General features: G+C 38.9%; 1 protein-coding gene across 2 annotated transcripts in view; it reads left to right on the forward strand.

Annotated features, from left to right (window-relative positions):
• Positions 1–19,146, forward strand: part of babam2 (BRISC and BRCA1 A complex member 2) — a 71,041-nt gene extending 51,895 nt beyond the window's left edge. For both annotated transcript variants that reach the window (XM_063909486.1, XM_063909487.1), the window contains 5 exons: positions 10,252–10,351; positions 16,466–16,536; positions 16,694–16,776; positions 16,893–17,046; positions 18,369–19,146. In XM_063909486.1, the coding sequence (XP_063765556.1) occupies positions 10,252–10,351; positions 16,466–16,536; positions 16,694–16,776; positions 16,893–17,046; positions 18,369–18,432 (472 nt within the window). In that variant the 3' untranslated portion in view covers positions 18,433–19,146. The remainder of the gene's footprint in view (positions 1–10,251; positions 10,352–16,465; positions 16,537–16,693; positions 16,777–16,892; positions 17,047–18,368) is intronic.
• The last annotated feature ends 501 nt before the right edge of the window (positions 19,147–19,647 follow it).

The following is a 19,647-nucleotide window of genomic DNA, read 5'->3' on the forward strand; positions in this document are numbered from 1 at the left end:
ACTGTGTCTTCTGCTGAGCCTCCTCTGGGGAAATTGTTTTAAAACGTATCTGTAGAAAATGACTTTTGTTACGTCACATTTTTGATCATTTTTTAGGGATGACCCTGGCGACCAACACAATACGTTTCTCTGTTGAAGTCTGTTCCTTTACACAACTGCTCTATCATTTCATCTTGAAGTGTGGCACCTCTGGATTTCAGTGTTCGTACAGGCTGTCATATCAATTCAGTGTCAAATTCTCCTGGGATTCCTCATGTGTGCAATTTCACTGTGTACCCATCTTTCCATCTTTATAGAATCTGTTTCCATTTGGTCCATCATTCTCTATCCTGCCATCCCTTCCCTTATCCGTTACTGCTGTCCTGTCGATCACACTTTTTTTGAAATCCACTTTTTTTCCAGTTTTTAACTCTTGCCTCCTTAGTCGTATCTCTCCAACCCATCCCAACCGCATGTCTGCCGCCTGTCTCTTTTCTCGCCATCTCTTTCTCCATTTTTCTATCACTCTCTCTCCTCTGCTGATCCCTCTGGCTGATCCTCAAAGGGAACCGAGAGAGTGAGTGGGACTTAAAAGAGAGAGAAGAGCTGTGCTCTACCCAGCAAGGTCGTCCCTCGCTCGACTGAAACGCAGCGAGCGCGGCAGAAAAAAACACAACACACTGGAGAAGAGAGCTTTTCCCTCACTCTCCTTTTCTCTTTCCTCCACCTCTCTACTCTTCTCTTTCATCAGTCCTGAGTTGTTTGATATCTCACTTTCACTCTCCTTCAGCAGGGGCTCGGATCTAACGGCTCTGAACGCAAACTCGTAAGCCCCCTGAGCTACACGGTTATACCTCTATTCCTATTCCCTCTTCCTCTCCCTTTCTTGCTCTCTCTGCTACTTTTTCTTCGCTCGTCTTCAAACAGATCATCACCGTAATGTTCTCTGCCTTACAGAGCGGCGAGGGGGAAATAAAAGATGTTGAAATACCCCGACAGACACCCACATTTTTACCAATAATGTACAGTGTGCGTTGACTTGCATCGGCTCCTGTCTTTGATGCGACTGTACCTACGTATATGCTTCCTTTTCCGTATAAATTATTGATTTGAGAAGTCATATCACTGTTATTCTGTAGGCTTACAGATTCACCTGCTTAAGATTCAGTGTTTGTTTGTTATATAATGTTTTACAGGCCGGCTAGAAGAAGATGTACTGTGAAAGGCATGGTGTTACGCTGTGTAGCGCTCATGATTTGTTTCCCCTTCTTACTCAATTTAACTAGCTGTTTGGATTTAGACGTTTAGAGAATGTAAGAAACGTGAGCTTTTTGGACTGTCAAGATGTTATTTTCTTTAAAAAGTAGTGTTGCACTGGAGGTCGTCTTATGATCAGAACAAAAAAGGAAGAATACATTTTGGTATGCCAGAAAAACTGAGTATTTATGAGACAGGGCAGTAGTAGGGTCACTGTTATCAAGTGGGTTGGGAGTTGGCTTGGAGTTATGTTCCAAGGAGACAAGTCCAATTAAAGATATGAATAACTATCGGATTGGGTAGAGGTTTCCAGAAGATGTAGATAAAACATATTCATCCCTCTGGAACTTTATAACATCATGAAACTGTTTTCTGCTGAACTAGCATAAATTCCTTCTGTGGTAAGGATTTTACCTTTCAACTGATTGTTACATACAGTACATTAAAGCTGTCTTTATATAGTTTGTAATAAATAATAAAAGTACATTTTGTTGGGCAACAGGTTTAATAATGGCTAAGTACAGTATGTACATTTTATGAATAACACTAAGTAAAAAAGAAAAATAGCAGATACGTACTTCATAGTAATAAGCGTGAAATTGCAGGAAGTTATATTGCACTTGCATGCATTTTGCACAAAATGTTATATTTACAGACAGTGGTATTCCAGTCTGTGAGTGTGGGGGTGTCTACCAGGGGCCGTGGAGATTCTACAGCCGGACCGCCGCAGGAAGGAAGGACCTGCGGTATCTCTCCCTGAGACACCGAGGGTGAAGCAGACACATGTTTTAGGTTAATATGTTGACCAATATTCACTCTATATACACTGCTGCTTATTGCTCCAATGTTAACTAGCCAGTCGGTAAACGCTGTCCTGCCTTCTGTGGCCGTAAAGGACACTGATAAGAGCAGTAAGGTTTAACCAAATCTGAAAACCAAGCCCTTATAATTACAGGAGCCCTCATGTTATCTTGTCTTTAAGTTCGTCACAACTAGTGAGCGTTTTCATAAACAGGAGGTAATTTGATACTTTTTTGATATAAGCAGATTGCTAAAGATGCTTTGAAAAACACAGACACCATTTTTTATTTTATGCATGTATCTGATTAGCTATCATATCTGTTAGCTAAGTGGACTTATCCATTAATCATTTGTGGAAAATAATTGGCTACTATTTTGATTTATTTTGTTATATTGTCATATACGATATATCGTAAAGTAAATTTCCATGTAAGAATGGCAGGCGGCTTAAGACGAGAAGTCACAAGCTAAATGTTTCACACACTGATCTTTGAGAGGTTGTTATTGTCAACCTGGTGGTTGAAAAATCACTGGTGCAATCATTGCATATCTAACTTTCACACACACTATTATGCTGTGGACAGAACAGGAGAATACAAAAAGGATAATATTATATTCATTAGCTTTATTTTTACGAGGACCCATTACTATATGCCCTGTTCAGCCACCTGTTTTGATTCTGTTAAAGATAACTCAAATTGTTTGTGATTTTTTCCTTATCTGTTGTTAGCGAGGCAGCGATGAAATGCTCATTAGCATGCCTTATTGAGACATCATTTTTAATAGTGAACAATTTCAGTGGTTCACTGGATTGTGTCATTGCAGTGTGCATCCTTTCTCAGACATTTCTTTGAAATTCTGAGTAAACCTGACTCTCTTTTTGGTTTTAATGGTCTCTACAACTACTCACCAACCAGACACATTGCTCTTTACATTTGCTCTTTATTTCTCGTTTACCTGATTGTACCGTGCCCATGAGATGAGTTGGATACATCTCTCCTTCCCCCAGAAAAACCTGCTGCTTGGCATAAAAGAATCGAGTGGGCACCGTCTCTGCCCCCAAACCAGATTTAGTAGCCCAGAAAAATCAACACAGAGAGACAGTTTTAGGCTGCAGTGCACTAATGTTTGTGTATCTGCATTTGCCTGTAGGTGCCTCTGCGGTTGTGTGTGTGTGTGCATGCCTGCTTACTGATGTGTGTGTTTGCATGTGCCTGTGTGGGTGTTCAGTTTGTGTGTGTCCCTTCTCCAGGGTCTGGAGAGGTGTTTTGTAGCCTTTGAAATTCTTTGCATTTGGATCAAATATTTTTCAAGGTTTTTTTGAACGTCTTGTCACAGTCAGAAATTGTCCGTCTGATAAAAAAAATTCAGCACTAACCCGGAAACCCACTCAACAGTCGAAGATATCAGTGCAGACACTTCTCTTAGTCTCTGCCGCACAAAGCACTTCTCATCCTTGTCTCCTTGAACACTGCTGCATTGTGTTTTTCTATACATCTGTTCAAAGTGAGTTCTGCGATGCTGCTTTTATATTGGAAGTGAGTTCTCCTCAATATTTAGGCCATCTTAAATCTCCAGTGGCTGGTATACAGTGTGTATTTATGCTTAATATCTTCACTGAAGTCAAAACGTGAGAAAAGCACAATTGTTTCCAAAGAAATCAAAACAATATAAGGTTTATAGATGGATAGATACATTAATACATATGATAGATCTTGGTTGTGTGTTTTTATATATATTTTATGAAGGATTTTAGCCATCAAACTAAAAGAGAAGCAAGCCGCGTCATAGAATCACTGATTGTATCGTGATACCGCTTTGTGTGTTTTTACTTGCTTCATTTTCTGTGTTTTTTTCGAGAGAGAGACAAGAACTTTGCAGATAACTCGGCTTCCGATAAAAATCTCCTGAAAATGTGGATCTGAAGTTAAGAGAAACATGAACTTTAGTAGCAACTCTGCTCGCAGAAAGTCAAGGATGTCTGTGGAAGCAACACAGGTTTTACTGCTTTTTTGTGATACTGCTTTATTCAGGGTTTTACCATTTTTTTAAAGACTCTGCTGGTCTGTTTTGAAGAATTAAAGACCTGTGCACATCATTTGGGCCTAGTTAAAACAATATGTGTACCATAAATAGGTAACTTGATACTTCATATCAAGCTACCTATTTTTTAATTGTTTTGATTGAGAGATCCTTAGTATCAGAAAAATTCCATATAATGCGTCTAATGCACTCTGCTGTTAAGGCCTGTCTCAAAACTGCAAATTGCTTTTTGAATACATGAAACAATGAATTAAGTCTGAAGCTTTGGTAATCTAGTGATAAACAGCAACAAAGGGTCATGTGGAGCTCACAGGACCATTAGCAGAAACCCTGCTCCCAACTACTGCCATGGAAGGGATCAAATTGGGCAACCTTATCAGATACTAGTGAAATTGTGTAATGGTTGCAGCCTGGGGCTTTCTTATTAATCTGGATTTATTCAAAAAGCATAATGAATAAAGGATCTGAAAACAATTCTGCACTCCAGGATGGTCACCTCATAACAGAAAGGTTGCTGAGTCCTGTTGCTAAGGGCCTTGTCCAGTCTCAGAGGAAGAAAGGATGTTATTTAGACCAAGCAGTCAACAAGCAGAGTCATATGTGGAACTCTGTGGAGCCTGCAGGCTTTAGGAAACGAAGAAGGCAATCAAAATGGAAATTGTGCTGCTTTGAAAACACGTTTGAAATCTCCAAACAGTTCTTCTCAGCCTTATCTTTCACTTTGGTAATGAATCATATATGCCCTCTTTCCAATTGAGCTTTTATCTGCTCTCGCGCTGTCACTGCCACTGTCATACACACCCTCTCTCACACAAACACACATAAAACCACACACAAATAAACAGACTCGTCACCATCCACCTGAGTCACGGAGGATAATCTCTTTGGTTGATGAAGTCACAGGCAGCCCTGTCACTGTACAGCATGAGTGTGTGTGTGTGTGTTAACATGTGTGTTTTCTACTGTAAATATGTCATACAGTAGGTTGCATTGCTCAGAGGGGTTGTGTTCGGCAGCATGTCTGCACGATGACTCCAGTGTGTGTGGGTAGTGTCGAGAGCGATGTCACCAGTGGAGACAGAAGAGGGAACTCTTCAGGGGGCCACTTGGAAAATAAAACGGCATTATGTCTCCATTCTGAGCCCACCCACTGGAAGCTCTGTATTTAAAGATCATACTGTCAACAGTGTGGTAACATCAGCATATTCATTCAGATACCACACCATTTCAGAAACAGTGTTTTCTTTATATTTTTAAACTTAGATACATTTACAATTGTGTTTATCTGATGAAAATAATTTGTGGCTCAAATGTATTCGCAAAAAAATAAAAATGCAGCTGCAACACATTCAAACTTGCCAAATAATTAGGCTGTTAAAGACTGTGGAGGCTAAAATGTAATAAATAAATAATAAAATAAAAGATACAAATAATTCCAATAATTAATTAATAATGATGATGATGAATACAGTAGTTTAAGACTTAGTAAATGTATCAAACATAATAAGAACTGCCTCTTTAGTATTTGTAGTATTGTACTTTTAAACTGATAACATGAGGTTAATTTGTCTGTTTTTAAGTACATTTATCTTAAAATAAGTTCCAAAAGAGATGTGTGTGTAAACCTAACCTCGGCATATTCAAATCTGTCACTCTTAAAGCCTCTTTCTTAACATTTTCACCCACAGCAGTTAGTGTTGCCTTTTATGTTAGAAAGAATATCCCTGACGGTGTCATCAAGATGACCTTTAACAGAAGTGGTGCATTACAAACAGGGGATGTTGAGTTTGAAAGGCATGGTCATTTACAAGGCAGGTGTCAAATAATCCTATTGGTTATGGATTATGTGGAATGTACTGCTCGGCACTTCTTTTGAGCTTCACACTCTTCCTTTTGTTAGATGTTTTGTGTGAGTCCTGAAACTTTATAGAAGTTCCATACCAACAATTTACCCCCATGTATTTGCATTGGTTGTCACAATCCTGTATCATCATTGTGAGTTGCCATAAATCTTTAAATATAGGGTGCAGGTTTGCATATTTTACTTGCTGCCTTACTCCCTTTCAGTTTGACCTTGAGTTAAGGTGAAGCCTTTCAAATGTTTGATTCACATTTTGGCACCAAAGTGAAATTTATACAGCCTCACGCGGTTAAACATGGCTCATGTTCAAGAGATATTTTCTTGTCAGCATTAATCAGTTGAGGTCATAAGGTTCCTTCAAGGTGGAGAATGAAAACATATTATAATGTTTAAAAACTGTGGGTAAAACGGTATTCCAGGGTCATGTCTATAATTCACACTCATAATACAATATGATGCATTTGAAGAGTTTATAAAACTCCTTATAAATGTTAATAATAAGCATTACAATGTATACCAAGTTTTCAAAGTGTTGCAAGTGCTGACTTGTATTCAGCCTTCATAATGCTTTATGTGCTTGATTACTATTGTCATGTTTCTTCCTATAAAAGTTTTAACAGATAAACCTCACTTTGAAATAATTCATATTTTATGACTAGAAATTGAAGTCACTAACACATGCAACTTTACACAACAAGTAGCCCAAGGCTAAAAGCTACAGGACAGAATTGATTCAACATTGTTTTAAATGTCAACACTTAAAACAATGTTGAATGCCTGGGTTGAAAACTGTACGTCTTTCCTCCTAACAGCTGTTTTATTGCCGTGTTTTTAATTAGACCTGTTTGCACGCTTTGCTTTAACAATGGATTTAACTGAAATAGCAATGCTTGAAGAGGCCCTATAACGCTCATTTTCAGGTTCATATTTGTATTTCCTCTTTTCACCCTCCGTCTGAAACCAGAGCCCAGTCTCCTCTGATTGGTTAACTGGTCAACCGCTGAGAGATGTGTTGGAGCGCTAGCCCATAGAAGCGTAAGCGTTGCATAGTGATGTCACTGCAAGGAACTAACCCCAGGGGTACAATGGAGGTGTTTCGGGCAGGGGGGGGTCTCCTCCCTATAAAACACTGAATAATGTGAGGTTTGTCTATACGTGGCCTGATGTCTGAAATACATTTGGACACTAAGACTAGATCAATACGTTTTAGAAGTTCTCGGACCATTTGTTAGATACTGTACCAGCTCAATAGTCTGGTGTCTCAGCCTCCTTTCAATGCAGTGTTCAATATGCAAAACCATAGAAAACCAAATTGCATTACATTTGTTCACATGCTTGCGTTTCACACACACGAGTGACGAACACCACCATCTATTTAGTGCCTCAGTCCGCATTTCCATCTGAATGATATGGCGCTATTCTTAGATTTGTGGGAGGATAGATGGGCATCATTGAGATTTTCATTTTCAAAAGCTCTGCTCATCGCTGCAAGCCTTTTTCAATCGACCGTTTGTTGGTGCACGGTGAAATGCACAAGCTAATGCTAATTATGTGCACAAAGCCTACTGTAAATGGAGGCTTTGGAGTTTTGGAGGAAAGGAATGTGACAATGGGAACGGATTCACGACAGTTTGCATGGCTTCTCTGTGAATAGGAACGTATTAATATTCAGACTGTCATTTTGCAAAGAGACGAAATTTAAGATTTATTTAAATTAGTGATCTGGATTAAAGCTTTTAAGGTATCTCGGAGTGTGATTCTCTCAATAATTTAAGGAGGCCCTTTTATGCTTTTGGGATTTTTCTTTTCTGTAGTGTGTTATATAGGTTTATGTGCATGAAAATGGTCTGCAAAGACTAAAATCCCCAAGTTCTCCCTCCCCACCGGAAACGCCTCCAATGGACTCCTTTGTTTACTTCTGTAACATAGTGACATCAAAACGTAGCACTTACACTTCTACTGCATTATCTAGCATTCCAACAAATTGTACATGATAGGCTAAGGGGCAGGACATCTGAGCAGAGTGGGCTCTGGTTTCAGACAGAGGGTGAAAAGAGGTGCTGCAGCACAGGCAGTATGAGAAAAATAAAGAGCTTTTTAAAGCATGGAGACATGTCCCAGCAGAGGTACAAAATACAAGTTTTAACCTGAAAATTAGCATAATAGGGCCCCTTTGAACTCGGATATTACTTGGATGATGAGAAAGCAAGTGTTTTTTACAGAATATGTTTCTAAGTTGTTCTTAAAACAGAGCTCTTAGGCAGGTCAACAAAACAAATCCAGTCACTATTGACCTTTACCTGACCTCTGTTAAGACATCATTTTTTTCAAAAATATTTCTGGTTTTGGTAAGTGAAGCACATGATGCTCCAACTCCCTCTGTACAACTCCCACAACCTTTCTTTGGAACACTGTGCAATTCTTCTGAACTTCACACATAAATCATTAGCTAATTGTTACAAAAAAGTTTCCAGCAAAACTCCTTTCTTCCTCCCTGCAGCGATGCAATAATTGTTGACGCAACACTTACAGTATATAAACATGTACTGGTGCTGCGCTTTTTATTCTTTGAAAAAGCTCTTACTTATTTCTTAGAATTATTGGAAATGCTTTCATTTGACAAGTGTACCTATTAGAAATAAAACATCTTATACGCCACTCCCCCTTTATTGAATAAGGCATCAGATGGGAAGAAAATGATCCTACAGCTTAATGTTAAAGGATGTTAATCTGAAGCTCTCTATTTAACACTGCAAAATATTAAGCGTTTACAAAAGTATTGTTTTGTACATACAAGTATGGATTAACAAAGGCCTTAAAATCTTGACGGACGTATTCTGTAGGAGCCACATGTAAGGTGTTTTTAATGTTTGGAATGTGTTAATTTTCCCTCATTATTGGTGGTGGGTGTGCACTGAAGCTTGGGGCGGAGTTAGGAGTGGGGTTTTACCCTGGCTGCATTCACCTGCTCACTTGTGGTTTTGTATGGAAGAGAGAGGGGATGAGTTGGGAGTTGAAGTTTCTCTGTTTACCGCATTTATACCACTTTTCCTATCGCAATTTCCTGCCATTTTTCACTGCAATCCCCATCGCACTGCAATAATACCACTGATTGGATTGTATGTCTTTGTCAGGTTTGTTTCCGTATTTAGCCCCTCATTGCTTTTTTGGACTGCCTGTCCACAAGTGAATAAAATTAATTTTTAAACAACGTCTTTATTATTAATTAAATCAACTGCTGTTTAGTTATACAGATCAGAGTTGCTACTTCAGTGTAGCTGGACTTACAGTTATGTTCATTCTCGCTGTTCTCATTGAAACATTTTTAACACATTAGTGACTATTGGTCCATGATTTTCAACTGTTCATAGGTTTCATTAAAAAAAACTACTTCTAAGCATTGAGATTGGAAAACCTTTCTCTTTTGCTTTCATTCTTGATGTGCTTGGTTCGAAAGACAGCTCTTGGATGATGGGTGGGGTCGTGGCCTCGGTCAGTGACGCACTGTTGTTGTGTTTTACCTTTACATACATTATTAATCTTCTCATGAGAGCCTTTCTGATCAACTTAAGAACAAACCCCTGGGGCTGCATCTCAACGTATACTCAGTGTGATCTTTGACATTTGACATAATGTTCATGATGTGGGTTATTTACATGCATCATACATGCTTAACCTGGTGAGCGGCGTTCATCCACTTCAGCGATGCTTTTCAAATAACACAACAGCATTTCTAAATGCCCTCCGAGTGTCCTCCCATAATGAAGAATGAAATAAAAATAGAAAGCGGCGGAAGGAATCCTCCTCTATGTGTCTTTAAATGAGCATTAAAAGCCAATAAGCGGTTCCTTAAGACCTTTAACCTGTCCTCAGGGTATTCCCCCTGTTTTTGCCCCAGATCAGGGGGAAAAAACGCGGGAGTGACTGCTTCGGTTGGTTAGTCATTAGGGAGCTGCAGCAGCAGATTTCCTGATTAAACAAGCATGCACTAATCACTAATGGAGCTGTGCTGCAGGATGGAGTCAGGAGGATGTCAAAAGAATAACCGAACAAGTGAAGGAGAATGAGGAGGATGCCACGGGCATGAGTCACCCCTTTATTTCCTAATTCCACAACTTCAGGAGACGGCAGCCAACTATGTTGGTTTTGCTCTGTTAACATACATTTTCAATAAGCCAGGTGATCACACAAAGTCTCAAACTGTGCTAAAGACTGTTGTGATGGCACAGAGAACATCCTACTTACTGTGCTGTGAAATCTTAAGTATGTGTATTTACGGGCCAAGTGTTTTCTTTTTTTTGTTCAATCAGTGCTCTGGGAGGCTCCTCAGCACTCCATATCCCAGCATTCCCCAGTGGAGGATGCCTAATTGACTACGTCCCTCAAGTGTGCCAGTTACTCAACAACAAGGTAACAGTGTTTTTGTAAAACTTGACTTTTACACAGCATTGTTTGCTTCACAATGATATCGACAATTCTGTCAAGAAAGAAATATTTCCTCTCGTATGACTTATGGTATGATTTATATGTAACCTAGGTTGAAGTATTTCTGTTTCTCACGTGAATGTGCACATTTAGAAAATAATCAAACGTTATGTCTGCACCTGCCAGTTATCCACCTTGATGACGTAAGAGATGTGTTAATTTCCCTATAGAGCTGCAGAAATTAGTCATCAATAAAAAATAATCAATTTATCATTAAAGTACTTTACAATGTAAAATTGTTTATTCCAGCATCTTGAATATGGACATTTCCTGCTTTTCTCTGAATATCTTTGGGTTTGGACCTGTGAAAGACATCCCCTTGAACATTGAATAACTGGGATCGACAATCAGAAAAAAATATCCAAAATCCAAATACTGATAAGTTGCAGCCCTATTCCATTACAGGAAAGATTTGTGTTCTCCGTTATAAATTGGGGAAATAAATATGAGTAAAAAAATATCAACATATCTGCAAAGATCCAATATGGTGCATCCCTTACCCTAAATGTCGAGCTAGGTTAGTTAAGCACAATATTTCTCTCTCTTTGATTCTGTGTGCTTTTAATGCATATTTGTAAGGTTGGTACACCGAAGCCCGTGTCCACTGAGGTATGTCTTTTGTCAAGCTGTATGCGTGTTTGTTAACGTGTGTATGGGCACTCATGCACATGTGTCTGGCATCTGCCGGCGTGGGCGTGCTGGCCGCCCTCCACCGGCCGTCTGAGCGCTGCCTGGCCTCCGCAGGTTGACAGGTAGATATGCAGTGTAGATGCGATGTAATGCCATTTGCCTCAGGAGAAATGCCCATCCCCTGCTACACACACACACACACACACACACACACACACACATACCCTCCATCTATTTATGTTTACCTGGCCTGAGACCAGCATACTCAGGGTGTCCCTGCCTGACCTCCATGTCTCTGGGTATTTAAGTTTGGCAGTGTCTGTACCGCTCCCTTCACATACCATCCATGAGAGGAACAGTCAATTACACTTTTTATATATTTATGCAGTAAAACATACATATAGTCCATTATAACTGTGTAATTATAGAAACACTCCACTCTTAAATAACCTAGCATATGCATCATTCAAAAATGACTCGTGAATATTAGCTCCAGAAGCTAATACGCCCTGAGGGTTTTGCAGTCTTCGCCTATGTACACACAGTATGTGATCAACTCACAAAAGTCAAAGCATTAGTTGCTTTCGATCAAGTTAAATGAAATCACGCTTAATGTTTAGTTGTTGTTTTTTGACATGATCGTATTAGTGTAGTAGTTAATTGGCCTAGGAGAGAGAAGCTGAGAGGAATTAATAATGAAGCATAATCACATTTATATTTTCAGAGTTTTTTCATACTGTGGGTTCTGGGTCTATGCTTTTGTCTTAAAGTGTATTAACAAGGGCCCAGTGACATAATTATAGAGCAACATTACATGTGATTGATAATGACATAATTATCAATCACATGTAATATTTAAATGGTTAGCTGGTATTTTCTCAATGCTGGCATCCTTCTTACTAAGTAGAAATAAGGTTGAACTGTTGACCAGAATAATCGTAGTGATGGCCTGGTTTTTGTAACTTTGCTAAAACGCTACATGTACATTGTACACCTTACCAACAAATACACTGCAACACCAAAAACACCAAAAATGTCTCAATTTAAAAGTCTTAATGTTGTTTTTTTGTCTGATCATGTGTGTTAAATTAAGGATTTTAGCTTTTTAGGTGTTTTGCCAACAAATGCATCCACAGGGTCTTGTAGAGCATGCTTTACTTAGAAATAGTGGAAAAAATACTTTTGAAATAAAGGCTAAAAGTCTAAATCAGTTACACCTTTCAACAGAATTCAGTTCAGTTTGAATAAAAAACTAAACTAAACTAAAAAAAATTACTTCACTTGCAAATCAGTAAGCACAGATAAACAATGCATTTTAACTTCATTGAAAAAAAATTAAATGGTACTTTTCACCACTTTTAGTTCTGCCCCCTGTAACTGCGCTATATGGCAAATCGGATGAAGTATTAGAAGGACTCATCCCTACAGTGTCTTCTTTCTCTTGTATGTTTTATCCATTATGATGTGTTTATTGTATTCCTTTTTTGATTTGGATCTTATCAGACAACCGAAACACATAGCATTTTTTAAATGTATTTGTAGACAGACATCAGATTCGTCCCGCTGTACAATGGGAAAGCATGGTGTGACTGCTTTTGTGACAGTAACAGAGAAGAGATTTCCTAATCGCACAGCAGGAAGGACTTCCGGCGTTATTGCATCACCCTCCCCACAGACACATGCACTCAACAAATGGTTGAGCGGGGCGAGTCATGGGTGCAGCCGGTTTGAATACCTGCGGAGCAACATCACCTGTCTTGCATCACTCAAAGCTCCAGGCAGCCAATAAAAACACTTAGCTTCAACTCCCAGGGACAGCGGGGGAGGGAAATCCTTTTCTCAGTATGGCTGTGAGAGTTCAGTGATCTGCAGTTCCCTTGAAACAGACCCCCCCCCCCCCCCCCCCCACACACACACACACACACAGTGTTACTAGATAAACAGCTTATTGAGTATGTGGCCTTGCAGCCTGTGAGAAAGCTCAATTGCCGCCTCCACTGTCCCATGTAAACATAATTGAACACGAGGCTGAGTCACAATGTGTGTCCTTGTTTAAGAGCTCTTGCAGATATGAGACCCTCACACACACGTACATAACTGAGCGTATCACAGATTACCACTTTCTTCTTTCAAAACAAATGCCGTCATTCATACATGGTTGATGAGTAATCAAAACCATGCAGCAGGAAGGCAATGCTGTCTCTAGCTGTATTCATGAGCTGTCAAGTCCTCAAATGAACCACACAGTTTTACTACATGCTAAGAGCGGGATCATATAATCAATATCAGCAATACAGACTTTTCTAATGCATTATAGATGCACTGGCACTCATCACGTTACATTATTTTGGCATTGACGGAGCAGAGGCTCATTTTGTCTTTACCTGCAGATAACTGAACTCTGAAACTGCTCTTTTTCAGAAATCTTCCTTTGTAAATAATTTCCTCTTCTATTTCTGGTTAAGGAGGTTATTTCTTCTTCTATTACTTTTTAATTGAGGTTATTTCCTCTATTATTGCTTGTGATGACCCAGAATACTTTTGAACAAACCATTGTAGTGAGACAACAGGGATGTGGTTGATTTATATAATTTATTAATATAAAAAACACACATTTAATAAACTGTCGTTAAAGCCACTAGCAGCTAATGACAGTTAGTCATTTTACCTTGCTGATCATATATAAACATTATTTAAACTTGACAGAAACAAAATAAAACTCATCAAATAAACTGAAATACACACACAAACTGGAAACTGGAAAACTGGAAAAGGAGTCTATGCTATTTTTGGTGGTCTAATTTTAACACTAAAGGAATTCTGCTGTAGGTCTTTTCCATATTCAGGTTTTTCCGCTTTGCCTGCATTACCCATGTTTGTAACCATGGTGCTAAGGCTTAGGCTCGCTAAGGTGAATGGAGCAGGTCACCTTCATGGCTGGCTGGCTGACTGCAGGCCTTCTCACCTGCCCAGGATGCTCAACAGTCAACCAGAGCCCTTAGCTTGTCCTCTTTTGACTTTAAGATAATACTTAATCACACCTGTCAGAAATGGTTATGTGCTGACAAGAGGAGAACCTTTTTATTGAGTTGGGAAGTTCGTGGATTGATGGTCCATTGGTGCTTTTTCTACATCTTTGAAAACACTTTTTAGCCAGCTGGTGCAATTTTATTTTGGGTGGTATGTTCATAATACCATGGCTGATAAGTATTAGGTACTTTTGGCAGTTATACTTCTGTACTACTAAGACAATCTACCTTAGTAAAAGCCTAACTGTGGGTTTTCCCTTTTTTCTAATGAGACTCAAATAGTTTCAAAACATACATATAGTTCTAAAATGTTTCCTGTCTTTTCTTGAGATTTATGAAATTACATAAAGACTCAATGTAGAGTTGACTGAAATGGAGAAAGACATTGAAATGAGCACAGTACCTTGAGCAGACAGTGTTTTTTTGTTACATTTGACAGACTCTATGGTAGAGCTGTTAACACCAGCCTATTTGGCTGTCAAGTGGTAAGCTAAAGACTTTGTACTTTGTACTGTGACATTTAAATGTGCCTGTACAAAAATTGCATGTAATGCTACTTTTGTGCTCTGAGCCGTTTGGTTTTAAAGTGAAAGCAAGCATTAAAAAGTTCACCTCTCTTAATCTCTGTACAGGGCCAAGCCATTGTTTACATTCTGGGTAGGTTCTCTTGGAAAGCCTCTCAGCAAGTATGTACATTTGGTCTCAGGCTGTACACACACTGAGAGTTAGCTCTGGCTTTAAATGGCCTAATTCAGGGCAAGACGGACCCTGAAACCATGTGCTGAAGCGGGGGGGATGCATTTGATGAGATTGCAAACAATATTCTTGTTGGCTGAACCTTGTTTGCATAATGCTATAAGGGAATTCTTCCTGGACAAAACCTATAATCATGTAATAAAAACAGTTCTTCTGTTGATGTCTTTACTCATTTTTTACCAATAAAACATTGTCAAATGTTGTTAAAACTTTAGGTATCGATGGACCAATTGATGGCAAATGTACATAAACAGAACAGTATTCATCTCTGTGCTATCCCCATGGATGCATTGTGAACCGCTGCATGGACCTTTGGCACATATTCATTTACAGTGCAATCTTGGTTCAGGGTGTGTCACCATCTAGATTTGAATGTACAATACTATCATAATTATTTGGCTTTTGGCACCACTGGAGCAACCTATTTGGAAGTCATAACCTTAAAACAAATACTTGCTAACATTTTACAGCTTCTGAGGTTCAACAGATATGTGTCTCTTGATTTGACCTTAATATCAAGAATAATGTTCAACTTTCACAGATAACACTGTTTAAAAGAAACTTGAACTTATATATTTTGTTGAGCTATGTCATTATGTTATACCAAATGTTTTCAAAAATGTTCTGAACTAAAGAAATGTGTCTTTAGATTAAGATAGACAGTCTTTTTTATTCTGGTTTCAATTTGTGTCCTGTATTGGCGATGTAGTCCCTTAATGTGCTAGCATTGTGGCTATCTGCAATAAGATAAAGATAAGATAAGAATTACTTGATTAATCCCAAACTGGGACATTTTTGTAGGCATAGAAAATAATTAGAAATAAAGAGAAGAAATAAACAATGCTAAAGTGTAGACATCTCAAAGAAGAAAGAGAAATAAAAATAAACTGGTATTAGAGAAAAGATAGATACAGTTGACTATGACGATAAATAATCTATAAATTGTCAAACAATTAAACACTTTTGAAATTAACTACATATAAAGCAGGATATTATATACATGATAGTGCAATGAATGGAATATTAAATCAAATATAAATGTACAATGTACAAAGTGAATGTTATGTTCCAGTTAACAAGAGAGGCTATGCAGCAGAGAGTTGTCATAGAGCGTCTTTTCTTCCAGTTTAAAGCAACATTTTTGTGATCGTTTTAATTTTTAGCTGTTTATTTTAACCAGATAAAGGATTTTAGCCAACAATATTTGTTTTTTTCCGTTATGAGAGAAACAAGCTGTTCAAACGTTAGCGTCAGCCGGGCTGCATCTCGAGAAGTACTGATGTCAAACATTAAGACTTTTAACAGGCTTTGATAACCTTGTCTGTTTGTTTTGGAGAGAATGACACCTCCTGATAGTTTGGCTTCCTGTAGAAACCTCTTGGACTATGAGGAATAAAGGAGAAGCTGAAAGCAAAGACGCCAATGGACGCCACCTACCTCGTCTTTGGTTTTGTTTGATTGAGACACCGTTAGCGTCAGGAAACCACATTTTGTGTGTTTCAATGTAAATTTGAGTAAATAGGTTGTCAAAATTCCAATTTAAAAACAAAGATCCTTTTTCATCGTTCTGTGTTTTCTGCCTTTTTCATTGTGTGTACTGAACCTTTCCCATTGTTCTCTCTAGGTGCAGTATGTCATCCAGGGCTATCACAAGCGGAGAGAGTACATCGCTGCCTTCCTCAGCCACTTTGGAATGTGAGTGAAATGCAGATGACCACATCCTCCACTGAAGTGACCACAGCATGTGTTCAGCAGCCAGTCATCTACTGACCCTATCTTTTACAAGAAAATACTGTTGGTGTAAAATAAGACTCAGTTAGACATTGCGGAAATTAATATTTGTGTATTACAGGGGCGTCGTGGAGTATGATGCAGTGGGATTCACAAAACTCACCCTCCTGCTAATGTGGAAAGACTTTTGCTTCCTAGTACATGGTAGGAAAACACATTCCTACTGGAGTCTGTTTCTGATCTTGTCTGGCTCTTATTGGATTCAGATACCTTACGAATCTCTGTTACTCTTACTACTTCTGTCCCTCTGCTCCTCGTAGTGGATCTCCCACTGTACTTCCCCAGGGACCAGCCCACCCTCACCTTCCAGTCTGTGTACCACTTCACCAACAGCGGCCAGCTCTATTCTCAGGTGCAGAAGTCATATCCCTACAGCCCTCGCTGGGATGGCAATGAAATGGCAAAGAGGGCCAAGTGAGTAAATTCTGTCTCATTACATCCTATACATTTGGGAAAGGTAAAGATATTTACAACTCAAAAAATATTTCACAGAGAGATCATACGAGACAGTTATCATTTTAAATACGATGTATGTTGTGCATTAGCTACCTGGTACAGTATGTCCTCATTGCCTGCATCCAGCCCCTTTTGTTTTGTTTGTGGATTCCACCTACGATAAACATAACCTGGTATGATCCCATAGGAGTAAATCTATAGGTGTCGGCTGCAGCCTGAGCGGTGTTTGCTTTTGCATGGCAAAGGTTAATAACAGCTGTACATATTTGAAAGATATGAGTGGATAACGAAGGTGCAGAATCACATGATCAGTGTTGCTCATCTGTGTACTTCTTTTTTACTCATTTGTTTATCTTAGTACATTTGTATGTCTCCATCAACAAATCGACAAACATCTTTGGATTACCATCTGTTACAGCCTGGGTATGACTACAAGAGGCTCAACAAATAATGTTTCAAGGAAAAACAGTATCTTTTGACCTGAGCCTTATTCTCAAATGTCAGAACAAATAAATTAGGCCTTATTATTAGCTATTTTTGCTAACTCTTAAGGGATCTACTTACAGGGTAATTAGTCGGCTAACACAGCTAGCTGTTTGTTAGCCAGTTAGAAATCTATCTATGTATTTGTTAATTCCCCATAAAACCAAAAAGAAGTAGCAGGCAGATTTTGACACCTTTATACAGAGTATGGCTAGCTTAGCCCTCCTACTCCCAGTCTGGATGCTAAGCTACTTACAGGGCATCAGAGGGCTAGCAAAGCTAACTGTTTTGTTAGCTAACTATCTATCTGTATATGATCATTACTCATTAAACCTCAAAAAGTGATCGGCACAATTTGACACATTTGGACAACATGTTGAACCCAGAGATCTTACAGTGATCTAACTCTTGGCAAAAAAGCCAAAAATATTGAACAATTTCATTGAAGTCTAACCTGACACGATGATACACAGTCACACACACACACACACACACACCTGAATGCACCACCTGTGGCTAAATACCTCATAGACTGCTGTTTTTGTTTTTTTTTACTTTGTTTGATTTTTTTTATTTTATTTGCAGTTGAGTTTCTTATGTGTTTCCCTGAGGAGCGCGAACACATCTCGTGCACATTTGAAATCGTACGAAATAAACACATTCTGCCTTTCATCTGCACTTTGTTACACGCCACGGCTGGGACTGGCCCAACTGCTTTGAAGCGCAATTATTGTCACATTTTGATGTTTATTTTTTCAATATCTCCCTTTCTGCTCTCCCTCTCTCTCTCTCAACAGGGCGTACTTCAAGAGCTTCATCCCTCAGTTCCAAGAGGGAGCCTTTGCCAACGGGAAACTCTAGTACTCTCTAGCTTAATGACATGCCTGGAGAGTTGCCTGTGTGAATGTAAGTGTGTGGGTGTGGGTGTGTGTGTGTTTGTTCGAGCACGCCATTGTGTACCTGTGTTTAAGTATGCACAGACTTACATTTGTGAAATGTGCTGCACTGCAACAGTACGTTGAGAATGAATGTGTGAATTTTACATTGTTTGACCTTGAAATGTTTGCATTTCATTTTATTCACTTAATATTTTGGTTTAGTTTAAAGATACTTGTGTAGATTTCCAAAGACAAGTCCAGTCACTGCAACATACTAGAACAAAAAAAAGTACCTGAAAGAATTTATGGTTCAGGTTCAAGAGATTATGTGATAATAGCAAAGACAAACATTGCATCACATTTAACAATTTTGTGGGATCAGGCCGTGCTAACAACACTCCCTCCAGAGCTTTCATGCTGTGAGAGATTTTTGCTGATATGTAAACAATATGTAAACTGTCAATACATGCAAATCAGAGCTTTAGGGATGACGCAAAAAACCTTTGTTCTCCTGTTTGACGGTCTTAACGGTTGTTAAGTACGGCGCCACTGTTGGCGTTGTATAACCTCAAAACAAGTTTTCCCTTTTAATTGTCTGTATGTTCTATTTGACTGTATAAAGCCCTGTGAAGATTGACAATACTGTTAACTACTGAAGGTCAAAATCTCATCCAGTAAAGATTTCTGTTTCCCCTGATGATGTGTCATTGTTTTGTACTTGCTCTGTGTGGTTTGTTTGTTTGTTTGTTGTAATTATCATTGAAAAAATCTCTGGTTTTATAGACTGTCAACATCTTTGCCATTTGACACGAGCTAGCACTTGGGAAGAGTGAAATAGGAATGGTGAAGCACCGTTTTATCGGACAAACATTGGTATTGGCCAATATTTGCCTTGGTGACTGCCATCCACCTCTTCAATGAAAATGGCCTTCATCAATGGCAGTGGCCAATGTTTCCTTTATTTTTCTCATCAATTTTGCACTGGCTAAATGTTTATTTAACTATTTGCAATAAGACTAATGAGTTAGCTGGCAAACCCAGCTTCTGATTTGGAAAAGAAAATTGCTGCCTGGACATGATTCTGGCTTGATTTGAGAATGCAGCTATAGCCAGCAAAAGTGGTTTGTTGGTTGAAATGAAAAAAAAGTGTTGGTTGGTTGTGTGACACTGTCTTGGAGAAAGGTCACCAACATACTGT

This window comes from Eleginops maclovinus, chromosome 19, assembly GCF_036324505.1.
Source record: "Eleginops maclovinus isolate JMC-PN-2008 ecotype Puerto Natales chromosome 19, JC_Emac_rtc_rv5, whole genome shotgun sequence".
Lineage (NCBI taxonomy): Eukaryota > Metazoa > Chordata > Actinopteri > Perciformes > Eleginopidae > Eleginops > Eleginops maclovinus.